The sequence below is a fragment of the Lynx rufus genome, unplaced genomic scaffold (genome assembly GCF_022079265.1).
Source record: "Lynx rufus isolate CCGP_SWC_20201006 ecotype Redwood Valley unplaced genomic scaffold, mLynRuf1.p SCAF_8, whole genome shotgun sequence".
Lineage (NCBI taxonomy): Eukaryota > Metazoa > Chordata > Mammalia > Carnivora > Felidae > Lynx > Lynx rufus.
This window is the reverse complement of record NW_025814896.1, coordinates 117,508,490-117,534,493: the sequence shown is the minus strand read 5'-3', so window position 1 is coordinate 117,534,493 and position 26,004 is coordinate 117,508,490. Positions and strand designations below refer to the sequence as shown.

At 37.4% G+C, this 26,004-nt stretch overlaps 1 protein-coding gene across 1 annotated transcript in view; it reads left to right on the top strand.

The window, feature by feature from the left end:
• CLIP4 (CAP-Gly domain containing linker protein family member 4) overlaps positions 1–26,004 on the top strand; it is a 65,949-nt gene that overhangs the window by 12,197 nt on the left and 27,748 nt on the right. Inside the window, exons 3-9 of the mRNA XM_047069420.1 lie at positions 3,502–3,641; positions 4,684–4,777; positions 6,084–6,245; positions 8,022–8,140; positions 11,291–11,527; positions 15,780–15,915; positions 22,782–22,919. Coding sequence (XP_046925376.1) covers positions 3,502–3,641; positions 4,684–4,777; positions 6,084–6,245; positions 8,022–8,140; positions 11,291–11,527; positions 15,780–15,915; positions 22,782–22,919 — 1,026 coding nt within the window. The remainder of the gene's footprint in view (positions 1–3,501; positions 3,642–4,683; positions 4,778–6,083; positions 6,246–8,021; positions 8,141–11,290; positions 11,528–15,779; positions 15,916–22,781; positions 22,920–26,004) is intronic.

Below are 26,004 nucleotides of genomic sequence, written 5' to 3'. Positions count from 1 at the left end.
GGTAGAAATAGGCACTATTTTAGGCCTTTTATAAGCAATGGGCTCTGATCCTTTTAATCCTTTTAGATGGTTCTTTCTCTTACTTTGGGTTTTACTTGTAAATGTATGTTAAGTACTCAAGAGGACCCTCCACAAGTCTTTGAGGTTCTCTCTCCTCTGATACTCTTCCTGTGAGCTCTAGCTTCCTTGATTTCCTTGGGTTCTCAGCGCTGTCTCCTCAACATAGGGAGTCTTCTGGGCTTCTCTTGGTTTCCCTCTCTGCACTGTAGTGCAGAAACCTGGGACAATCGTAAGACTCACCTTATTTATATCTGTCTCTTAGGAGTCACTGTCTTTCATTGCCTTGATGTCCAGTGCCCTTGAAAACTGCATTTTATCTATTTCCTTTGTTTTTTTTGTTGTTTCAGATGGAAGGGTAAATCTGGTCCCCATTACTCCATGTTGACATGAAGTGGGTAAACGGGACACCCCTCCACCTTTCTTTTGATTAAAGCTTTTTTTTTTTTTTTTTCCCCTGTATGGGCTCAAACTTTGGATTTAGTTAGATTTGTTACTATGCAGTATAGCATAGAGGTTAAGATCACAAAACGGTCTGGCTTTAATCCTGACTCAATCACTTACCAGTTGTGTGTTTTTAGGCAAATTACTTATTTTTAACTGCCCCTTCTTTGTTCTATTTCCCCTTTGATAAAATGAGAACAATAATAGTGCCTACCTCATATGGTCATTATGAGGATTAAATTAGGTAATATTTATAAAGTGCATAGAACAGTCCCTGGCACCTATTAAGTACTATTTAAATGATACCTGCTGTTTGCCATCACCTCAGTGTATAATTACTGAAGCATTGTTATATGCTTTATTATTTATTGGGCTACTGCTCCCTCTTGCTACTCAGGTCATTATTCTTTTTAGTTCAGATGTTCTTGTTTATTTATCTTACATTTACTTTCTAGATTTTTGCTACTCAAAGTGTGGTCTTTAGTCTTGTAGCATTGGCATCACTGGGAGCCTGTTAGGCAATCCCAGGCCCCACTTGAGATTTACTGGATCAGAATCTACATAGTAACAAGATCCCTAGGTGATTCCTATCTATACTGATGTTTGAGAAGCTCTGCCAACAGATGAACAGTAGAGTCATTTTGTATCTCCTCTTACAATAAGTCTTGGTGAGATGATGATTAGAATTGAAATTATTTTAAATAATTGTTTTTGGTAAAATTGACAGTTTTAAATATTTTATTTTTTAGTTCAGCAATGTAATATGTCTTTTCCATTTAAATCCCTCTCCTCTTCCAATTTTCTGTAAATAAGCTTCACACATTCATTGGTATGTTTGTTACCTTAATTGATATTATGTGTAGGATTCTTTTCCCGTTGCTTTTCATTTTTTAAAAATAGGAATATAAAATGGGAATATAAAAATGCACAAAATATAATAATAGCAAACATGTAAGTCATACATATCTACCATCAGAAAGAATAGATATTATATTTTGTCATTTTTCCTTTAGCTCTTGTTTTTTAGTTACAAGAAAATCTTGAAGTTGAAACTCCTTGTTTTCCTTTGGTCCTATTCCCCTTACTCTCCAGAGGTAACCACTATCTTAAATTTAGTGTGATGATTCCAAACCATATTATTATGTACTTATACATATGAGCATCCGTAAACAATGTGTAGTACTGTTTTGTGTATTTGTAATTTTATGTAAATGATAGATACTGCATATTATGTAGCTTATTGATCAGTATGTTTTTTTTGAGACCTGTGCTTATCAGTTAATGACTTAGGTATCTTAATTCATTTATTTAGTTGTAAAAAAGCAAAAGAATAGGCCACTCCAATCCATTCCTTTATGGAGAGATGTTTCAGCCCAAATGTTTTGCCATTATAATAAATGCTACAGTAAGAATTCTTGAATCTGTCTCCTGCAGACACATGCAGAAGAGTCTCTTTAGGTATATATTTAGAAATCTCTCTACTAGAAATGCCCAATGCCTAGGAAAGGGGTTCATCCATAAATATTTATTGAATAGATAAATCAATTAGACACCCCCCTCCCCAATCTAGTCAAGTGCTGTTTATAAGAAACATGCCAAAATCTATGTTTAAGAAACCATGCAAGGTGCTTCTCCATGTTGGATACCAGTTCTTTTCTGTGTCTTCCCTTCTGAACCTAGAGGACCATTCTGTTGTCTGAGATTTTGGATAGTATCTTATTCTAGTTTTAGTCTTTCTGATTCTCTTCTAATGGACTGTGGCTCCCCTTTTATACACATCCTTGGTTGTGTGCTTTTATACTCACCTTTTAGTTATCCTGATTCTAAAAGTATGAATTATGTGTACATGAGTGTAATTTTGGAAAATATTTAAAAACATAAAGAACATAAATACGAATCCTGCTACTCATGTATGCTGTTAGAAGCTGACTTCAATAGTGAATTCTTTTCGAGAGACAGTATAGTAGAGGAAGGAAGATAGACTTTGGATATAGAACTGGTTTTCCATTCCAGATTTGCCACTCACTAGCTGTGTGACTTTGAGTATGATTTAGTCTGAGCTTTGGTTTCTTTATCTGCAAAATGAGAACAATAATCCCTCCTAGGTAAGGTGTTTGTGAGGACTTGTGTAGTGTTTGGTAAATTGTAAGCACTCAGCAAATGTTGGTTCGCTAATGCTTTCCTTCTTTAGATGCTTCTGGTTTTTTAGATTCCCTGCCCATTTTTTTTTTTTTTTTAAGATTCTTCAAGATCGTAGAATCTGATTTTCTTCCATTCTCTTTTATTCTCTAGCCATAGGATGACCAAAGTTGTCTGTGAATCTTAGAAAAGTTTTAAGAGATATTTAGGTCATGTTCAATTTTGCTAATATTCCACGTTTTTACTAATACACATTCCAAAATAAGCCAGTCACTCTGTCCTAAGGTTTCATTTCTGCGTTGCCAGAGACTGTTGCCTAATTGGTTGGCATGGCAGTTCTCCTTGTGCTTTTCCAGTGCGTAAAAAGTAATGCAATGCCTGTTTCTTATGGAAAATTGGGCAAATCAGAGAGGTAAAAAGAATATTTAAAATTATAGACTAGTTGATATTTTGGTATTTTCCCCCTTTTATGAGTGGTTGATGTGAATCTACTGTTCATGATATATTTATGTTGTAAGAGCTGAAAATATTGATAAAATTTGACAAAGTTTCTGTGCCTTAGAAGTAGTTCTTGGAAAATTCAGCGTTTGAGATGGGTTGCACTCGCATTTTTGTTTCATCTGTAAAAAAAATGTGGTATGCACTGAAATCTCGTTCTCACAGCTGTTCAGGAATGCTTCATACTTTTTTGGTTTTCTTGACTTTGGTTTTGAAAATTGCTTAAGGTAAACTTTTGCTAGGATCTAAAAATATTTGTATCATTTGAGCACTGGTCTTATTGTTTATTATTTTCAATATATTTATTTGTAACTTTTAATAAGTTTAATTTATACCTTTTTTTTTTTTTTAAATTTCAAACAGAGTTTTCTTTCTTTGATCCTAATGATACATCATGCCAGGAAATTCTCTTTGATCCTAAAACTTCTGTATCAGAATTATTTGCCATTTTAAGACAGTGGGTTCCTCAAGTCCAGCAGAACATTGACATTATTGGAAATGAGGTAAGGAATTCCTACATTTTACATTTGGCATCATTGGGATTGTTAATTGTATAGGTGCTCCCCTTTGAACCCTGCCATCTGAACGGAAAGGTGGTGATACATGGGAAACCTTTGAAACATTCTGATGTTTGTTCTTGTATCTCCAGGCTTTGCTCAGAGCAGTTGTACATTTTTTCCATTGTTCCCTCATGCTCCTCATTTGCTGACACCTGGAGCTCTGACATTATAGACTCTTGATGGCAGCAGGCATTTTCCATATTTCCTTTCTTTGTACAAATTAATTTTGTTAACTTTAAAAAATACACTCTATGAGGAGATTTGATTACCGACATGTGTTATCTATACTTTTGGGTGGTTTGGTAAAGATCTAGGCTTGAGTATAGTTTTTAAAAACATTTGATTTTTTGAAGGAGGGAAGCAAGAGTTACTGGGTTCCTTGACCTGCACATTGTCATGTTGTAAGGAGAGAAAGGTTATATATATATATTTTCAAACGCCATTAAGCCCGTTAGGAAGAAAATTTTGCTGATCCTTTGAGAGGTTAAGTAAAGTACGTATCTGGAATGCCAGGTTACCCTGGAATCGTCTTTAGGAATTTCCTTCAGTCTGCTGACAAGTTCAGTTTTCATCATTGTTATTGGATGTAGATTTAAAGTTTATCCTTGAGAGAAGCCCGTTCTCGATACTCATTTTTTTTTTTTTTTTTAATTTTTTTTTTCAACTTTTATTTATTTTTGGGACAGAGAGAGACAGAGCATGAACGGGGGAGGGGCAGAGAGAGAGAGGGAGACACAGAATTGGAAACAGGCTCCAGGCTCCGAGCCATCAGCCCAGAGCCCGACGCGGGGCTCGAACTCGCGGACCGCGAGATCGTGACCTGGCTGAAGTCGGACGCTTAACCGACTGCGCCACCCAGGCGCCCCTCGATACTCATTTTATTGAGAACGAATTCCGATAAGATGGTCTAACCTGGTTCTCAGCATGGGTTTGAAATCCGTTTTCAGTGGCCATGTTATCATGATATCATCCTTGGTTTCCTCAGATTCTTAAGAGAGGTTGCAATGTGAATGACAGAGATGGATTGACAGATATGACACTTTTACATTATACTTGCAAATCTGGAGCTCATGGTATTGGTAAGTGTGTGGCAAACTACTAGTGGCTTAAGACATCTGTATTTGTGTTTGTATAAGCTGTGTTTATGCCATCCACAGTCCCTGGGAGGGTACCCACCTGATGATAACAATATCCCCTGAATAGGCAAGCATTCAGTGGGGTCTTCCCCAAAACCTTGTCCCCTTCCCTCCCTTTTCTCAGGGGGGCTTTATAGTCTCCTGGTACATCCCAGCCTGGTACATCCGAGCAGGCTTCATTGCTGCATGCTCGCTAGGTGAGAGTAACCGGTAACACCCTAGAACCTTCCTGAGAGTTTACAGCAAGGTTAGACAACCCAAGTTGTTTTCCAAGTATCCAGTACCTACAGACCCCAGCCTTTAGGCCTGTCCGAGGGGTATTTCTATATACATAACATGTATGCACATTTTTCCCAGATTGGTGTTCTGTGCTTTTACCATTGTATAAAACCTGCCTCTATTACTTAACTATATATTGTGAGGCTCTGTCCCTGTTTCAATAGTCTGATATAGACTTCTTAAGCTGTTGATTAAGGACTTTTTTTTTCTACAATCCATCATGGACTGATTCTTTTTGTAAAATAAAGTAAAAATGAAATTATGATAGAAAAATGAAATGAAGATATAAAATACAAGCCCACTTGTGTTTCATAATGCATGAAATTTTGATTAATATATTCTGAAGAAATGATTGTACAGGGAAAAAGAAAAGGGTTATCAAAAGGACAGAGAAATTACAGTTTGGGACTGCTAGTGGTCCACAGAGCACACTGAGTAGGACTAATCTAGTGCATTGCCTTTTTTTTTTTTTTTTAAAGTAGACTTCACACCCAGCACAGAGCCCAATGTGGGGGTTGAACTTACGACCCTGAGATCATGGCCTGAGTGGAGATCAAGAGTCAGACACCTAACCGACTGTGCCACCCAGGCACCCCTAGTACATTGTTTTTAATGACTTTGTATAAATATTCCATTATGTGGATGACTTATGATTTATTTAACCAGTTTCTTATTATTGTGCTTTTAGAACTTTATTTTAGAATAAAATTTATTATTTATTTGTAAAGTAGTTTCAGAAATTTATTCGTGATAAAAAGTGCTGTGATGAACATCTTTATGGCTAAGTGTTTATCCATATCTCTGAGTATGATTATTTTCTTAGAATAAATTCCTTGTAAGTGAAATTTTTGAGGTGTATGTATATATTTCGTATGCTATTTACTTTGGCTTTTAAAATGAGGTAGTAGATAGCCATCTATTGGAACTGCAGTTTGTACTGAAGAAGAATAATTTAGAAAACTTTCTTTAGGTGATGTTGATACAGCTGTAAAATTTGCAACTCAACTTATTGATCTGGGAGCAGATGTTAGTTTACGGAGTCGTTGGACAAATATGAATGCTTTGCATTATGCTGCTTATTTTGATGTCCCTGAGCTTATAAAAGTGATTTTGAAGACATCTAAACCAAAAGGCAAGTACTATAAGATCACCATTAGATGTTATTAGTTGAACACTTTATTAGTGGCATAAAAATTAAAATTCAAAGAGATTTTGACTTCTAATCCATCTTGTTCCATATGACCTCCTATTCCACGTTTTTTCAGGAATAGTTTAGTATTTCTTTATTGAAGGTTAATGACTGTCATTTCACAAAAGGCTTGGTACAAAGAGATACAAATTAAAAGTACAAAATAGTGTTCTCATATCTGCAAATTCCCCAGTTTAACATGGATTTTATAAAGTGTAATTGAATCTATGTGCTATATAATTCTTTTCTCTCGAGTAGCCAGAAATAGAGCAATAAAGCTTTCAGAGCTAAGCATTGAAATCATAAAGAGTATTTTAGATGGCATTCGGTTCTGAAATTCTGTGATTCCACTAAAGGACACAATTTCAAGGGTTTTTTTCCCCCCTCACTCCTATCTTGATGGTGATACCCTAAAATTGAACATCAGAGTGTCTAAATTACAGTCCTGGTATTTTGACTTTTTCTCTGGTCCTCTCAAGTGGGTTGGTTTTCTTTTGAGAAAAAAAATGAAAGCATGTGCAGTAGTAATACTTAAAGTTGAAGGTGGGCAGGATACAGTGTTCTCCCCATTTGTAGAAGACTTGTTCTATAGGTTCAACAGTTAAATTTCCCAGAAAGTTTGTTTCTAACCTGCTTTGTATAATTGTCCATTTTATCTTTAACTTTTACCTTTTAATTTTTGATTGATGTTGGGAAGAAGGGCCTCTTTTGGTAGTACAGTGTCTTGAATAACTCAGGAAGGTCTGTCCTGAGCATGTCTTGGTTGTTTGCCATTGTTGGTAGGGCATGTGGGCTGGTACGGTTTAGGTTAAGGAAGGATTAGTGGAACCAAGTATTTAAAACCCTTGTTACAAAAAACATTCAAAATGGGATTTCCAAATCTGGAAGATTTCTTGTGTCTAAATATAGCATCTTGATGATTTATTGAAAGGTTATTAAAATGTCCTTAGAATTGCAAGATTCTTTTTTCCTACTATGAAGTCCAAATTCATTTGTTTGATGAAGTATTTTGAATTAATATGATTTGCACACATTTGCATGTTTAATTAGTCTTTAACTTATTCCTGATTGAAAATTCTGCATAATTTTACCTACTACTTTCCATGTAAAAGGCCAGATAGGAATCTGGATCACTGGAACTACTTGATTCTGCAGTTATGGCAGGTGTCTAGCCATAGAGAATACGTAAAAATGTATGTGGCCATGTTCCAGTAAAACTTTATTTATAAAAACAGATGACGAGTTGTGCTTGGCCCCTGGGCCATTGTTTACTGGCTCCTGACGTAAACCCTTCTACCTCATTGTAGTTGTCATGGCACGTATGCAAGAGGTTAATGAGAGATTGTGTTCAGATACTTTTACAAATGTGAATTATTACCATTAACTTCTTTTAAATATAGTTTAGTTTGTGATAGTTGGAAAGTCTATGATAGTACCAGTTCTTGTTGTAACGATATTTTATTGTACTGAGAAAATAATTGGTTGACCAGATTGTAACATGGAGATTGTATTTGTGAATGGTGATTACATATGTGATCACATAGGTGACAAATATGTGAAACAGTGCTTCTAGCAGGTTGGTTTAAGTCTCATTAAGTGGCTTATTAATGTTCTTCCCCCACCAAAACAAGCAAACAGACAAACTCAGCCTGTCTCCTTTTATATTGTAATAGCTAAATCTAAGTTTTTAGTTAATGTACGTGTGGTATGTCATTGCAGATGTAGATGCCACTTGCAGTGACTTTAATTTTGGAACAGCTCTGCATATTGCTGCATATAACTTGTGTGCAAGTACCGTGAGATGCTTATTGGAACATGGAGCAAATCCTGCATTTAGGGTAAGAGACTAAATTAAAAGTGAAAAATATTAAAAGAGTTAAAATGTCTACTGTTATCTCCCAGTAAAGAGTTGTATCTGGATGTTGTTACAGAATCTGTATGAGGAAAGAATTTAGATTTTTGTGCTGCGTATAAAGAGTAATGGTGATCAACTTTATCTCAAATAATTATAAGGCATAGCAGTGAATTTCAGTCCCCTTGTATTGATAAGCTCTACAGAATTTCCTTTCATCGGTGAAGTAAAATTACCTTAAAGTGTTACCATCTTTGAGTTTCAGTATCTTTCATTTAGTTTTTCGATGTATTTATGAAAAGTTAGCTATCAAAAATGCATATGTTAAAGTTATATTTCTATGTTAAATTATATTTCAAATTTTTTTGGAAAAACATTCCAGAAAATTTTTAAAAATGCACATTTAGGAGTGGAGTAAATGTTTAAAAATTAAAGGGAAAATTAATTTTTTCATGGTAATTGTGTTACTAATTTACAAAGTTAACACACAGGATTCAATTTCATAATTTTCAAATCTTTGGTTATTTTATTGTCTTCACAGAGCAGCTCTCAGTGTTCTTTTTCTTAGTATTAACAGCAGTGACTTGCTTTGGTGGGGATTCTTAATGGGGTCTGCGCCTTCCCTTGAAGGGACAGGAGTGGGCAGTGTTTGAAAAAGTCTCTTCCCTCCCCTCTTTTCCTCTCCCTCTCTCCCTTTTCCTCTCGCCCTCCCCGCTTTCTTGTTTCCCTTCTCCCTACTTTCTGCCACACTTTGTTTAATCCCATCTTTGATTAATTAACCCTTCTCCCCTCTTCCCCCCCCCCCCACTCTCCCTTCCTCCTTCCCTGTTGTTTATTGGGCACTGGGAGAATACAACAATAAATAAAAGTTTTTGTCTCCAAAGAGAATATAGTCCAGAGGGGAGGATGGACAAGTAATTTTACTGTAGTGTGTTGCATTCAGTGGGTTATGATGTGGGAGTGAGCACAGAGTGCCATGGGGTCACGTACCAGAGGTATCTCTCTAAGCCTTGGGAAGGCTTTCTGGCAAAGGTGACATTGAGCACTTAAACATCATTAAGAACTAACGGTTAGAGGAGGGAGGTGCGAAGAGCGGTTTAGGCAGAGAGGAGAGTAGCGTGCACGAAGGCTAGGAGATGATTGTGCAGTTTGGTTGGAATGTGAGGGGGATGTGTGTGTGCTTTTCCTAGTACAACTGTTGACAAGACCTCATTAGTGGAGAGAATATTTTGAATTTAGTAAGAGGCAGTGAGGCATGCCTTGAGGTAGATTACCAATTCAAGCCAGAAGTAATAATAGATTATTGTATTTTGAAGATTAATACTTAAAAAAACAGCCAACATGTGGGTCAGCAGTAGTCCCTGGCTCATACTGTGATAACCACAATTTTAGAAGAAAATGGATTTCTATAATTAATCATGAGCAAGCTTTCTTATGTTAGCATGACATCATCACTGTTATTTTATTATTATTTAGTATTTTTTAACAAGTTTTAGTTGCCACATTTTCTAGGACTTAATGTTAAGTGTGTGACTTACTCTAGAGAGGTGAGGACTTATAAATCTAAAGTAAAATAGTCATTGTAAATATAGTTTGCAGCTTATCAGTACGAGGTTTTAAAATATCCCCCCCCTTTTGTATCAAGAGTACATATTTGTGTTATACACACCTTTATTATATTTTGTATATTTTCTTTGAAATCTGGGATTAAAATAGACCCATCACTGTCTCAGCAATTTGATAACAAGTCTTCCTACCATATGTTTACTTAGGACCAAACTGACTTGAATTTTAAAACAAAAAATGTGAGGCACTTGCAAACTAAGTGTGTTCTAAAAGCCTCATATTTTCACCCATACGGAGCATTTGAAGATAATCAGTAGAGAAGACAAGGAAAAGAAGTTTCTCAGCAAAAGAATCTTGATTCATCTTATTAGAAGAAGATTACAGTCTGGAAGCATGTTTATCGAATCCAAGTGTTTTGGTTAGGGAACACAGAAGAGAGATACATGTTTGAGGGAAGGATAGCCCTGAGTAGGAGAAATTCTCGACTGAGTCTAGCAGGTCCCAGACATGGATTCAAATGTCACCTCTGCCAGGAATCATGTAAATGACTTTGAGTGAGTCATTAATCTTTTCTCGCTGAATTTTCCTAATGGGCAAAGTGGAAACAGTAGTAATACTCTGTGTGTTTAGTTGGTTATTGTCTGTCCTACTACAGTATAAACTCTCCATGGGCATGGATATTTTATCTGTTTTATTCGTAAGCTTTTTCTTGATGTGAGAATCAAATGAGACAATTTATATGATAGGATTTGGTTATATAAACACCATGCAAATGTTAGTGGGCTCGTAACTGACCATTTTATCTTGTTGCAGGATAAATCCAAGGATGCAGTCTCTCCTTTATAGTGAGACCAGAGCTGTTTTCTTGATTATAGCCCAAATTTAGAAGTGTTGAAACTATAGTTTCTATTCCTTAAATCTGAGTCACTCCATGAGTGGGCAGGATGGGTCAGGTCACAGAGCCGAGGCGGCGGCTGTGGAATAGTGGGCAGAATCTCGGATCTGGGGTTGGGAAGCCAGTCGGTGCTGTGACTTCTGTCTCCAAACCTGCACAGCCAGGCATGCTCTCCACTCATGACCTCTGCATTTGCCCTTCCCCGAGCCTGGGCCGCCTTTCCCAACCGGCTACCCTGCATGGTACTCCCACACCTGACTCCTTGGGCCTCGGCGTCAGTGCGTCTTAGCGGTGCATCCTTCCCTGACCACTGTGCATGCATAGACACCGCTCTCCGGGTCTCCACCTCCTTTCCCTGAATTGTTTTTCTCTCTCTGCCACTTTTTACCATTTAAGATAATATATCCTTGACTTGTTTGATTGTTTGTAGTCTGTCTCTCCCACCAGAAGGTGTGCTTCTTGAGGGCAGGGTTTTTTCTCCTCACTGTGGCGTCAGTAGCATTTAGAATGGTGTCTGGCATGTAGTAGATGTTCAGTAAATTGTCTGAATAAATATATGAGGAATGAGTTTAACTTAAATTTTTAAAAACTTTTTTTTTTTTTTTTAATAATTGTGTATGACCGTGTAGAGCTTTGGAGTAGATATGAATTGAAATTGTTCTCTTCTACTTGTAGAACGACAAAGGACAGATCCCTGCTGATGTTGTTCCAGACCCGGTTGAAATGCCATTAGAAATGGCCGATGCCGCAGCAACTGCTAAAGAAATCAAGCAGATGCTGTTAGATGCGGTGCCCCTGTCATGCGACATTTCAAAGCCCATGCTTCCAAGCTATGATCGTGTTACTAGCAAGGCGATGCTTGCATCACTCGGTCTGAAGTTGGGAGATCGTGTTGTTATTGCAGGACAGAAGGTATAGTAAGTAACTGTGGTCTCTAAAGCTGTGTCTCAGGTCATAGTGTTTGTGGCTTGGGTGCCAAAGGTATATACAGTGTGGCCAGAGTTGGGAGTTTTTTTTTTTTAAAAGTGCATTGTGTAAGTAGAAGCATATTTAACGGAAGCTGTGAAGCTTAGATGCACGCTTACTATGAAGTATGATCTAAGAATATAAACGACTTGGACTTAGTGATGAAGATGTCTTTGCTGGAATGGGAGGGCTGGAGTACGGAAGAACTGTTGCGTGAATTCAGGGGCGTGAGCTGAGACACTGCTGAGCCCAGAGCTATCTCCTTGCAGCCCCCTGCAGTCTTCAGTGGGTTTTCCCACTATGACTACCTGGCACAAATGGAACAAAGGAGACCCTTGCTGTTCATGGGTGTTTGGCCTTGAGATCCCATAAATAGAGAAATCTTGGATATTATTTTAACCTGATAATAAAAGTGTATGTGGAAAAGAGGACCTCTCCTCCTGGCCTACTGAAGATGCTCTAGATGCCTCTTTTTCTCCAAAGCCTCTGTTTCCTTTCAGCACTTACTTGTTGCCATTCTCTCTTTTCTAATACCTCATAAGGAAGGGCTGTTTCTTTTTCTTTTTCTTTTTTTCTTTAGCTTTGGGGTTAATGGGGAGCGTGGTATGAAGAATGGAACAGAGCATCCCTGCTTGCCTATCTAATTGCCCAACACAGTTATGTCTAAATATTTGGGTGGGCTTATGGGGAGGGTGATGCGGGTTCCTCAGAAAACACCAAAATCGGGAAGTTGGATTTCCTGAGCAAATTGTTTCAAAAAGGAAGGTAAACTACAAACAAATGATTATGTTGAGAAGGACATTTATCAACTTCCAAGAGAATGTATCCACGGGACATTGGTTAGCTTTTATTATTGTTATTATTTTTAACTTGGGATTAATATTCAGCCTCCTTAGTCTTCCTGTCTTATGCTTGAGAATGGGTGTTTAGAAGAGTTATTCTGTTGTTTTATTTTACCTTTAATTTTGGATAATTTAAAGCTATACAAAAGTAGAAGCATATAATGAGTGTGCATGTACCAGTCAGCTGGTTTAACTTGATCACTTCACGGCCATCCTGCTGCCTTTATTCTTTCTCTCAGTTTGCTGCTTTGCTGCTTGTCTTTTTATCCTCTTAGGGATGTCTTTCAAGGAGCAGAAGTTTTTTTGTTTTTTTAAACGTTCATTTATTTTGAGAGAGAGAGAGAGAGAGAGAGAGAGAGAGTGAGGGGGTTGGAGCAGAGAGAGAGGGAGAATCCCAAGCAGGCTCGGAGCTGACAGGCTCTGATGTGGGGCTTCGTTCCATGAACTGAACCACGAGATCATGACCTGAGCTGGAATCAAGAGTTGGACACTCAGCCAACTGAGCCACCCAGGTGCCCCTCAAAGAGCAGAAGTTTTAAATTTTGATGAAGTCCATTTTATCAGCGTTTCCTTATATGGATTGTGTGTTTAGCATAGCTAAGAAACTTTCCACTATGTCATAGTACAGTAGAGGATAGAGCACATATGCTTTCTCCTAGAAGTTTATAGTTTTAGGTTTTACATTTAGTTTGTATTTAATTTTGAGTTAATTTTTGTGCAGAGGGCTAGGTATAGAGTTGCTTTCTCTCTTTTTTTGCATTTGATGATCTGTTCCAGCACCATATTTTGACAAGACTGTTCTTTCTCTCTCAAATTGCCCTTGCCCCTTTGTCAATTGACCTTATGTGTATGGGTCTTTCTGGATTTTATTCTGTTCCATCGATGCAATGATTATCCTTTCTTCAGTACTACCCTGTCTTAAGTGCTGTAGCTTTATAGTAAGTCTTGCAATCATTTGTTGTTAGGCCTTCAGTTTTGTTTTGTTTTTAGTTTCTTTGTCTTTCCATGTACGTTGTAGAATCAGCTTATGGATTTAAAATCATACAGAAAGTCCTGCTGGGATTTTGAATAGAGTTGTGTTGACATAGATCAGTTGAGGAGAACGAATGTCTTAAAGATACTGCGTCTTTCAAACACAAGCACAGTATATCTCTATTTAATAGGTTTATTTCATCAGTTTTGTAGTTTTAAGCATTTAGATACTGCATATACCTTGTTAGGTTTATACCTAAATTTTTCATGATCTTTGGTGCTATTGTAAATGGTGGTGTTTTGGAAATTTCTTATAGACATACAGTTGATTTTTGTATATGGACCATATATCCTGTAACCTTGCTCAATTTATGAATTCTCTTGACCTTGTTTGTGGATTCTTTGGGATATCCCGTGGAAACAATCATGTTATCTGTGAATAGAGACAGCTTTCTTTCTTTCCAATCTGTATGCCTTTCATTTGTTTTTCTTGCCTAGTTTCATTGCCAAGGACCTCCAGTATAACGATGAGTAGAAGTAGTAAGAACTGATCAATTGTTCTGCTCCCCATCTGGAGGAGGAAGCACTCAGCATTAAGCACTCAGCATTAAGTACCATAATTGTTAGCTGTAGATTTTGTGAGTATCTTTTACTAAGTTGTGGAAGTTCTCATCTAATCCTGGTTTGCTGAAAGTTTTTAAAAAAATTATTATTATCATGAAAGGATGTTGAAATTTGCCAAAGGCTTTTTCTGCATTTGTTGAGAGAATAAGTTTCTTCTATTTAGAAGTTTGTGGGTATGATGAATTATATTTATTAATTCTCAAATGTTGAACTAACCTTGCTTTCTTATGATAAACCTTACTTGGTCATGACACTGGATTTGATTTTCCATATATTGCTGGATTCTATATATTGCTGGATTTGATTTGCTCTTATTTTGTTGAGGATCCTTGTGTCTGCTTTTGGTATCAAGGGTAATGCTGGGAATGAGTTGAGAATTAGTCCTTCCACTTTTATATTCTATCTAGGTTTGTGTAGAATTGATTATTTTTTCCTTAAATTCTTGGGTAGAATTCACCAGTGAGTCCATCAGGTTCTGCAGGGTTTTTTTGTTTTGTTTTGTTTTTGTGGAAGGTTTTAAACTGTAAATTCAGTTCAGGTGTGAGCTTTGACAGTTTGCATCTTTTAAGGAATTGGAACATTTTATCTTATCTCATTCATTAAATTTACAGGTATAGGGTTGTTCATAGTATTTTCTTACTATTTTTTTTTCAACGTTTTTTTTTTTTTTTTTGGGACAGAGAGAGACAGAGCATGAACGGGGAGGGGCAGAGAGAAGGGGAGCACAGAATCGGAAACAGGCTCCAGGCTCCGAGCCATCAGCCCAGAGCCTGACGCGGGGCTCGAACTCACGGACCGCGAGATCGCGACCTGGCTGAAGTTGGACGCTCAACCAACTGCGCTACCCAGGCGCCCCTCACTATTATTTTTTAATGTTTATTTATTTTTGAGAGAGAGAGAGAGTGTGCACACCAGTGGGGGAGGGACAGAGGGAGAGGAGAACAGAGGATCCAAAGCAGACTCTGTGCTGACAGCAGAGAGTCTGATGTGGCATTCCAGCCCATGAACCCCGGGAGATCATGACCTGAGCTGAAGTCGGCTGCTTGACTGAGCCACCCAGGTGCCCCCTTTCTTACTATTCTTTAAATGACCGAGGGGGTGTAACAGTGTCCTGCTTTCATTCATGATGTTTGCAGTTTGTGTCCTCTCTTATTTTTCTCTTGGTCTCTAGCTAGAAGTTTATTAATCTTATTTATCCTTACAGATAACCGGCTTTTGGTTTCATTGATATTCTTTATTATTTTTCTGTTCTTAATTTCTTATCTTTATTGTTTCTTTCCTTTGGCTTGCTTTGTGTCTTCACTTTCTAGTTTTTTAAAATGGAAGTTTAGATCATTGATTTGAGGCCTTTTCTAACACCAGTGTTTAATGCTATGGATTTCCCTCTAAGCACTGCTTTTGTTGCATCCCACAAATTTTCATGTATCGTGTTATCATTTTCACTCAGTTCAAAGTGTTTTTAAATTCCCTTGCGATTTTCTCTTTCACCGTGGGCTATTTGGGAGTATATTGTTTAATTTCCAAATATTTGGAGATTTTCCAAGATCGGTTGTTGGGTGCATACAGATTTAGGATTCTTGTGTCTTTTTGGTGACTTGACTGTTATAATTATATAATATTTCCTTTTGTCCCTGGTAATATTACTGTTCTGAAGTCTGCTTTGAGAATAGTTTTTAAAAACTTCTATAAAGTTTGCAAGAGTAGCACATTTAGAGTTACTAGTAATCCTCAAAATGTATTCTGATTTATGTTTTCTTTAGGTTGGAACATTAAGATTTTGTGGAACAACTGAATTTGCAAGTGGGCAGTGGGCTGGCATTGAGTTGGATGAACCAGAAGGAAAAAACAATGGAAGTGTTGGGAAAATCCAGTACTTTAAATGTGCCCCCAAATATGGTAAGGGAGATACGGTCTAACTTAATGAGAATTAGTTTAAGATAATCAGATTTACTCTTTTATGGTTTTTAAATAAAACTTTCCTATGTAGTAAATGAAGGGGCTGCCCTGTTCTTGCTATGAGCAGTACATTGATTGGGAGATGATGTCTCACCAGGAGTACACCCGGCTCTCTGCACCTCCGTCAGTCCTGCCCAGGGTGCTCTCAAGGCTGAGGAAGGGACTTCGTTATCAAGGAAGTGCAGAGCTCTGGAGGTGGAAAAGCTTGAAAACTTCAAATAGCAAACGAGGCCAACTTTATAACTGTACTGCTGAGACGGGATGATTCTTTCTCTTTCTGACAGATGTTTGTTTAAATTCATATTCTCTCTCTCTCTCTGTCACACACACACACACACACACACACACACACACACACGCACCCCTTGACATATTGAATTGAATTTGTCACTTACTATTTTGTGAATATTTTTCCTTGCCATGAAATATTCTTCTAGAACATTAATTTCCTTGGTTGTTCAGTATTTCATATCAGCTCCACAAGGAGGCACTATGATTTAATGCTGAAGTCCTTGCTTAGAGTCTGACTGCTTGGGTATGAATCAGTTTCCCTACCTACCAGCTGTGTGACCTTAATTCTCTTTTTGTGCCTCAGTTTGTCTTCAGTAAATGGGGCTAACAATACCTCAAGAGTTTGTATGATAAATATATAAAGCACCTTGAATAGTGCTTGATTCCCTCTTAGTACTCAACAAATGGTAGCTATTTGCTAACTGTTATGCATTTATCAAAGTTACTAGTTTCCTTTTGTCATACACTTAAAATGGAGTATCATTGTTTGGTGGATTATTAATTTTTTTTCTTTATAAAAATGTTTTTTGTATAAAATTTGAAAAATATAAAAAAGGTTAAAAGAAGAAGATAAAATCACCGATATATTTCCATTTAATCCTTTTCATGAAATTTGGATTATATAGTTATATGTATTTTACATTTTTATTTGACATGCTATTATAATTAAAAAAAAATTTTTTTTAATCTTTATTTTTGAGAGAGGGACAGAGTGTGAGCGGGGGAGGAGCTGAGAGGAGGGAGATACAGAATCAGAAGAAGGCTCCAGGGCCTGAGCTGTCAGCACAGAGCCCAATGCAGGGCCCAAACTCATGAACCATGAGATCATGACTTGAGCTGATGTCGGACGCTTAACCGACTGAGCCACCCAGGCGCCCCAAAATGCTATTGTAATTTACCCAAATCATTAAATATTGTTAGAAAATGTGATTTTTTAATGGCTCCATTTTCTTTAATTTTTCCAATATGATGGCTGAAAGTTTCTATGTTTGAATTCATATTTCTTCGATTGTGGTGAAAATGTTTTATTGTGATACATACACACACACACACACAGTGTCATCCTGGCAATTGCCCAGAAATACTTGTTCGTATTACTTGCTTACTAAATGATTGAGATTGAGATATTAGTGGGTTTTTAAAAACTTTAGAAACACAAATACATACTTAAGATATTAAATTCTCACAGTTATTACAGATGTTTTGCCCAGTTTTTCATTTGCCTTTGAACTTCATTTGCAGTGTTTTGGCACAAAGTTTTATGTAGTTAAGACTTTTTCTTTATAACTTCTTACATTGCTTTTATGCTTAGATACTTCTTCCTAATCCAAGGATTAATTTAAAATTATATATTTTATTCTTTTGAATGTTTTAATTTTTTACGCTGAGTTATTTAACCCATTTGGAATGTATTTGGTTAGTTGGGTGGAGTTAAGAATTTAATTTTAATTTTCCTCTGTTGGCTAATTTTGGTAACTGTCAAACAGACTGAAGGCAAGAGCAAAACTGCTAGCAACCTACAGGGAAGATGTCAGTCAGGTTCATGGGAAATGCTTAGATTGTAACAGAATGCATGTTGCCCCCAGATCTCATCATCCCAAGGAGAGGCATGTTTGATGAGGACAAAGCTGGATACCCCAAGGACCTGCTTCTGTCCCTTTTACATGCTTAAAGGGGAGTTTTGGGCAGGGCAATGATCATGTGTTGGATTTAAAAATAGGGTTACCCTAAGCAGAAGCCGAAGAACCCTAAGCAGAAGCCGAAGAATTTGTCTCTTCTCAGCAACAGTTATTATTATTTTTTCTCCCCTCTCTCTCTTATCAGTTTTCCTCTGGCTTGTGCTTCCTTCATTATAAATTAAGTTCTTATAAATGCTATCATCGGTTTCAGGATTTTTTGTTCAACTGATCTGTTCATTCTAGCATATATTAGATTTTTTATTTTTATTTTATTTATTAAAAAAACTTTAAAAAATATTTATTTTTGAGAGAGAGAGAGAGAGAGAGAGAGCGAGCACAAGCAGGGAAGGGGCAGAGACAGATGGAGACACAGAATCTGAAGCAGGCTCCAGGCTCTGAGCTGTCAGCACAGAGCATGATGCGGGGCTTAAACTCACGAGCCATGAGATCATGACCTGAGCTGAAGTCGGATGCTTAACTGATTGAGCTACCCAGGTGCCCCTAGATTTTTTAAATTGTAGAAATTTTATAATAATTTTTGAGACCTTTTTTTAGAGCAATTTAGGTTCAAAACAAAATTGAGACGAAGGTGCTGAATTTTCCTGTGTATCCCCTGTTCCCATGCATGTGTGGCCACCCCCCATTACCAAAATCCCTTCATCAGAGGGTACGTTTCTTAAAATAGATGAACCTGCACCGACTTTTTATCATCACTCAAAGCCCATAGTTTCCACTGGGGTTCACTTCTTGTGTGGTACATTCTGTGGGTTTGGACAAATGTTTAGTGACATGTCTCTATCATTACAGTATCATACAGAGTGTTTTCACCTTCCTAAAAATCCTCTGTGCTCCGCCTGTTCATCCCTTCCCCCCCTCAATGCCTGGTAACCACTGATCTTTTTACTGTCTTCTTAGTTTTGTCTTTTCCAGAATGTCGTATCATTGGGATTATACAATATGAACGTGGCGTCTTCAGAGTGGCTTCTTTCACTGAGTAACTTGCATTTAAGTTTCCTCCATGTCTTTTTATGGCTTCCTAGTTTATGCCTTTTTAGCACTGAATAATATTCCATTGTCTGGATATATTGCAACTTATTTACCCACTCATCTACTAAAGGATATCTTGTTTGCTTCTAAGTTTTGGCAATTATGAAAATTTTATAATAAATTTTAATACTTAGCAAAACTGGGGTGCCTGGGTGGCTCAGTTGGTTAAGCACTGACTCTTGTTTTCAGTTCAGGTCAGATCTCATGGTTTGTGAGGTTGAGTCCCACATTGGGCTCTGCACTGATAGCGTGGAGCCTGCTTGGGATTCTCTGTCTCCCTGTCTCTCAGCTTCTCTCTCTCTCTCTCTCTCTCTCTCTCTCTCTCTCTCTCTCTCTCAAAAATAAATAAATAAACATTAAAAAAATACTTGGTAATACCATTTTTATGTATTTTAATAATTTTAATAATTACCAAAGTGAATACATGTACCTAGTTCAGTAAGTCAAATTGTATCATAAAGTTTATTAAAAACATTAGTTAAATCCTTCCCTGGCTTGCTCTTCCCTGACCCTGAGTCCTGCTCTTTAGAGGCAGGAACTATTTCAACTTCTTCAGTTGTATCTTCTGATATTAGTATTTATATTTATAAATAAGATATTTATATGAATCTCTCCTGATTTTTCCAATTTTATTTATTTATTTAATTCCTTCCTTCCTTCCTTCCTTCCTTCCTTCCTTCCTTCCTTCCTTCCTTCCGATTTTATTTTTATATAATCTCCATGTGTAATGTGAGGCTTGAACTCACAACCCCAAGAACAAGAGTTGCATGCTCTACTGACTAGGCCAGACAGGTGCCCTTGATTTTTCCAATTTTAGACATTTATTGACTTTATACTCTGAGGAAAGAGTCAGTCTTTTTCTTTATTATTCTAAGTCAGTTTTTTTCTCAGTTTACTTACTTGTTTTGGTAGAGCACATCCTCCAGTAGCTTTTTGACAAAAGTTGTGTGGGAGATACATTTTTGAAACCTTCCATCCTAAAAATGTGTTTATTCCTGCTCTCACACTTTATATGATTGTTAGACGGGATAAGAAATGTCAGGTTGGAACTCATATTCTGTCAGTATGTAGAAAATTATACTCTATTGTCTGATGGAGTTTGGCAGACTTTTTCTGTAAAAGGCCCAAGTAAATATTTTAGGCTTTGAGGGCCACCCAGTGTCTTGTTTGCAGTATTCAGCTGCCCTGTTGTAGTGAAGAAGCAGCTGTGGACAGTGTGTGAACACATGGGCGTGGGTGTGTTCAAACAGAACTTTACAAAAATAGGTGGCAGGTGGGATGTGGCTCCCGGGCCATTGGCTCATCAGCTATTATCTTGAGCTTCCAGTGTTGCTGTGGGGAAGTTTCAAAATCTTTCTTCTGTTTTTGACTCCCCCCCCCCCCCCCCACCTTTGGAAGCTTCTTTGGAAGCTTTTGGTATTTTTTCTCCTTTTTATCATTTCTTTTTTCTTTAGAGTTTGTATCATTTTTATTCCTTGCTAATATTTCAGTGGAGTTTTGGCAGGAGTTGTGGTAAAACAAAACAGGCCATGTTGATCTAGAAACCTATTATCTTCTGTTTAAAAATAATTCTTCCTAAAAAAAAATAATTCTTCCTACGTGTTCACTGTAGTTAAGTTTTACAGTTATATGTTGAGATTTGGGAAAAAATCCCACCAGTATTTTGATTAGCGTGAGTTACTGAATAGATACATCAGCCCATATTCTCTGTGCATTGTGGGCTTTGGTTGCAGCCAGTCATGGCTTTAAATTTATTTTGGTTCTCCCAAATGATTTATTCAATTGGGAAAACTGGAAGAATGAGAACTATATAGGTGAGGTTTTATATGCTATAAAAATCTATTAAAGCAATGAAATTAAATATTTTTTTAAAAGTATTATGTGAAATAATATGTGGAAATTTTCTACTAAGACCTTGGAAGAAAAACCATATAACTTTCCTCAGATTGAGAAAAAACCATCCATTAAGCAACATTATTATGGTATTAATGACAAATTTAAAAGATAACTCATAGTCTGAGTGCTCTCATAAGTATGTTTCGGTTTTTAGTTTTTTACAGTCTTTTTTATATCCACACATAACATTTTTTTCAGATAAAACCATAGCATAATCAAACATGTAACTTCATGTTTATTTACTTGATTTAATTTTCATACTTTTCTGTATTTCTTTACAATTTGTATTATTTCACTTCTTGATGGTGATGTAATAGTTCATTGCCAAATAATCGTTTTCTCCTACTTATGAATAGAATTGTAATGATGACACATTCAGATACAGTCTTTTCCTCACATTTGGATTCTTTTTTGTGATTAATTTCCAAAAGTGTAATTGGATCATAGCAGTAAACTAGAAATTGTTTTGGCTTCACAAATCTATCGATATTTTTCCTTATACGAATGTAACTTTTGTAACCTTTGTGATCATCTTTAAGTATAAATATTTCTTTATAATTAATGCCACAAAGAGGATTAGGTCAGAATTTTTGTCTTCCATTAATATTGTACAAATTTACATTTCTGGAGTATAAAATAATTTCTGTCTTCCAACCCTTGGCAATTGGATATAGTTATCACACTGTAGTGTGTGTGTGTGTGTGTGTGTGTGTGTGTGTGTATTTGGCAAGGAAAAGAGCTTAGAGAAAAGGATAGAAACTCAAGGAAAATATGCTAGGTGGGAGACAGAAGAGAGAACATTGTGGAGAAGTCAGAAGAGAGTAAAATCAGGAGAAAGTAATACAGAATCCCAAGGAGGAAAGCATTTCATGATTAGCGGAAAAGGCATATAGTTAGCACTTTTTGGTTATTAACAAAACACTCACTTTTGGTAGTCTTGAGCATTTCTACAGACCCATTTTAAAAAAAGTTATTTTTAATGTACATATTACATTTTGGTCACAGTATGTCTTTATTAGATTGTAAACACCCGATGGAAGAGTGTGATATACATATTATGACTTTTTTTTATCATTTAAAATGTCTTAGCCAGATAATCTTTGTATTTGTAGTCTATACACTATCTCTAATGTCTATGCATACTTATTTATACTGGATATTTCACTGCCTGGATAAACTCCTCTTTTTTAAATTTAATTTTATACTCTGAGCCGCTGCAGATCCGCAGGCCCTCCCTCTGTCCCCACATGCCGCCCCTCCCAAGCACGCACTGTGCTGTTTATGATTGTCAGGAGCTGAGGGCTAGGCCTTTTGGGAAGATTATATTTTGTACTGGAGAGTATTTTTTATATCCCTACTATGTGTAAGGCACTGAAATTAGGTACAGTGGGGAAATGCAGAAATGAATAATGTTTGAATTTCATCTTCCAAAGGTGTACAGTCTGGTAGAGAAATAGAACGAGGGCATAAAAAGCTGTCATGTGGGGAAAATATGTCCTAAAGGAGACACAAAGTGACACAGATGAATAGTTTGTATGCTCTGAAGTGCACTATTATTTGCCAGTAGCCTAGTCAGAAATCGTTATGATGGAATGATGGACAAGTATTACCTTCACTCATTTCTCTTTTCCCTGAATTTCACATAATACCTGATAATGCATCTTTTATGTGATTTTTAAATTACTGTGTATGTTGTTCATCTTGACAACTAGATTGTAAGCTCTCTGAGGGTAAGTGTTGTGTCTTTCTTTTTCCTGTCTCTCCCTACAGGATTCCCGATAGGCACTATAAAAGAACTTAAACATTTATATTATCAAATGGTTGTACTTGCCCCTTTATTGGAAATGCTTTTAATTGTTTAGCACTAACTCAAGCTCTCTGTTCCTCCCTTAGGTATATTTGCACCTCTTTCAAAGATCAGTAAAGCAAAAGATCGAAGGAAGAATATAGTACACACCTCTGCAAAAGCTGTGCCTCTTATCAGGTCCCAGAAAATTGATGTAGCTCATGTAACGTCCAAAGTAAATACTGGTAGGTCAAGCCAGAAAGTTAAATCTTTTATTCAGCATATTTCTTTCTTTTGTGGAATGCCTTATGTTTAGCTTGCTTCACCCTTTTGTGTTAGATAACTGTGGAACCTGAATTTAATAAAACCCACATCTCACGTGGTTTTAAACATCAGTCATGGTTTATGATTTCGATTCCTGACAAGAATACTATACATTTGTTCCTTTCTTTCCTACCACCCGCAAACCTTCATCACTGGCTAATGTAACCTCCAAGCTAGATTTTATACCTCCAGTAGATCCTTATAAACACAACTAGCTTTATGTTTCTCACCTATTCAAGAATTTTAGTGCCTTCTCTTTTAATCAGAGAATATTCTGACTCTGAGTCCTTCCTGTATTCGATGGGATCTCTGGCTGCCTCCATAGGTGAACTGTGGTTTCATGTCTCACTGTCTTGTGCATATGTTGTCTTCCTTCTTCCCTCCATACTTTGTCTCGTGCTGTTTCTCTGGGTGAAGTAATTTGACTCATGCCTTTTGAGGTCCTGGATGTGCTTTACCTCTTTATTCAGATGCTGTTTCTCCAAGAAAACTTCGCTGATGACCCAGATCACTTTGGTGTCTCCATTCTCTCTAATTCTGTGTACACTTGTATCCATACCACACAATTCTTTGTTATCTTGGGTCTTTTCCTCCAGTTGCTTTATTTGTGCAGATCTTTTATTCTTTCAGCAAAATTTTAAACTTTAAATGGGCTATGAGAGTGTTTTGTACTTTCGTATTCACTGTAGTAGTACATAGCACAAAATAGACCCTTGGTAAGTACTTGCTAACTTATCAGTGGCTGAAGCAGAAAGGCTTTCTACTGTGATTAAGGGATTTTGCCCAAGAATTTGGTTGGCCTTTCTACTCTCTTCCATTGAGCTATTTAAATATCTCTGTGTCAGTAGTGGACTTCATAACTAGTAAAAACATAAATCTTGATATCTAGTAAAGGAAAGCTTCCTACCTTATTCTTGAACAGTGTGTTGCCTATTTGGATCCTTGTAAGTCATACTTCCATATAAATTTTAGAGTAAGCTATTAAGTTTCTTTTAAAAAATATCTGCTGAAGTTTTATTGGTTTTGCATTTTAAACCATAAGTCAGTTTGGGAAGAACTGACATCTTTACAATATTCAGTCTTTTAATTATAAGCTTGGGATATTGCTTTATTTAATTGGGTCCTTTAAAAATATCTCAGGAAGGTTTTATAATTTTCTCTATAGCTATCTTGTACCAGTTTTGTTAGGTCTGTTCCTGGGTACTTCATACTTTTTGATGCACTTGTAAATGGTATCCTTTAAACCTGAAACCCAGAAGTTCACAGCCATTATGGGAAGAAAGCCCAAAGAGAAGCCCTGGGGGTCCCCTACTAGACAGAAAATGGAGGAAATCCCTTTTTTAAAAAAGATAGATTTTTTAAAATATTCCTTTGGTTCTTTCCCTCCCCAGTCCCTAGGCAGTCCTTCACGGTGCAGTAGCAGCCGTGGGTGGCCGGGTACCAGAAACCCCAAGGGAGGAAGACCCTTCTCTCTCACCAGAGAAACTGTGGTTCCAGGAATAGGGATGGAATCTCTCCAATAGTTTGTCTTCTTTTTACTCACTGCTTGTCCCCAGAGGCAGAGTCAGTCCCCAGAGACTGTATGACAGAGCAAGGGAACTAAAGCCTAGGCACCCTGCCCTGATACCAGGAAGGGGTGCCTCCAGGAGCAGGAAAGTGTCAGGGAGACTGTGGAGAGGAGGGAGCTCAAGAAAGTGGTCTCAAAATGTTGGGTGTGAACTCCTGGGCTTACTCTCAACTTGTACACGTGTGGATCTGACCACGGGCTTTGGTCTCCAGGGTAGACCACTGCCCAGGTCCCAGACACTACTGGATGGCACAACCTATGAGAAGGATCCCAAAAGGCCTTGGAAACTGAACTGGCATTGGAAGCACAGCGTCCAGAAGGTGGGAGGGATGTCCAGCCTGAACCTAACTGGGTTGAGTCCTTGCTAAAACAAAATGGTAAACATTCTGCATAGGATTTAAACAAGATCCAGAGTCCCACAACATAATATATTTAAAATGTACAGGATGCAATCTAAAATTGCTCAAAATATGAAAAACCAGGAAAATCTCAACATCTGTCAAGGAAAAAGATAATCAAAGGTTGCCAACCCTGACATGACACAGACATGACACAGATAAAGGCTTTAAATAATATATTATAACCATCCTCTATGAATTAAGGTTAATTCTTGAAACAAGTGGAAAGAAAGTTCAGAGGAATGAGGATGTAAAAAAGAACCAAGCGATGTGTGAGCATGGGCACATGAGCACACACTAATGAGTGTGGTTAAAACTGGGGTGCCCCAGGATTCATGGATTGTATCAATGTTGGTATCCTGGTTGGTATCCTGGCTACATTTGGGGAAATTGGGCAAAGTATGCAAGAGATCTCCCTGTATTACTCATACAACTACATGCGAATCTCCAGAAATCTCAATTCAAAAATTCAGATAACAGGGGCACCTGCGTGGCTCAGTTGGTTAAGTGTCCGACTTTGGCTTAGGTCATGATCTCATGGTTCATGAGTTCAAGCCCTGTGTTGGGCTCTGTACTGACAGAGCAGAGCCTGGAGCCTGCTTCAGATTCTGTGTCTCCCTCTCTCTGCCCCTCCCCGGCGTGCTTGCTCAAGAAATAAACATTAAAACTAATTCAAATAAGAAAGGACCAAATGGATATTTTAAAACTGAAAAATAAGAAATGAACTCTCTGTGGGGTGCTTGCACGAAGTCTCTGTTACCCACCCCTCTGTTCAGTTCCTGCTGTTGTCCTTCTGGTCCTCATTCTACCTGTTGTAGTAACTCCTCTCTGGTCTGTGCTTCCTGTCTCTGCCCATCCAGTTTCCTTCTAAATTTTGCTGCCAGGGTGACAGCGTTCCCCCATCTGTTCATGCCAGCCCTCTTTCACGCAAAGTCCATCAGAGGCTCATTCCTTCCACAGGAGGACTGATTCCTTATCTGGCACCATCGTCCCTTGAGATTTCACTCTGACCTATCTATCCGGTCTTACTTCTTCCATATC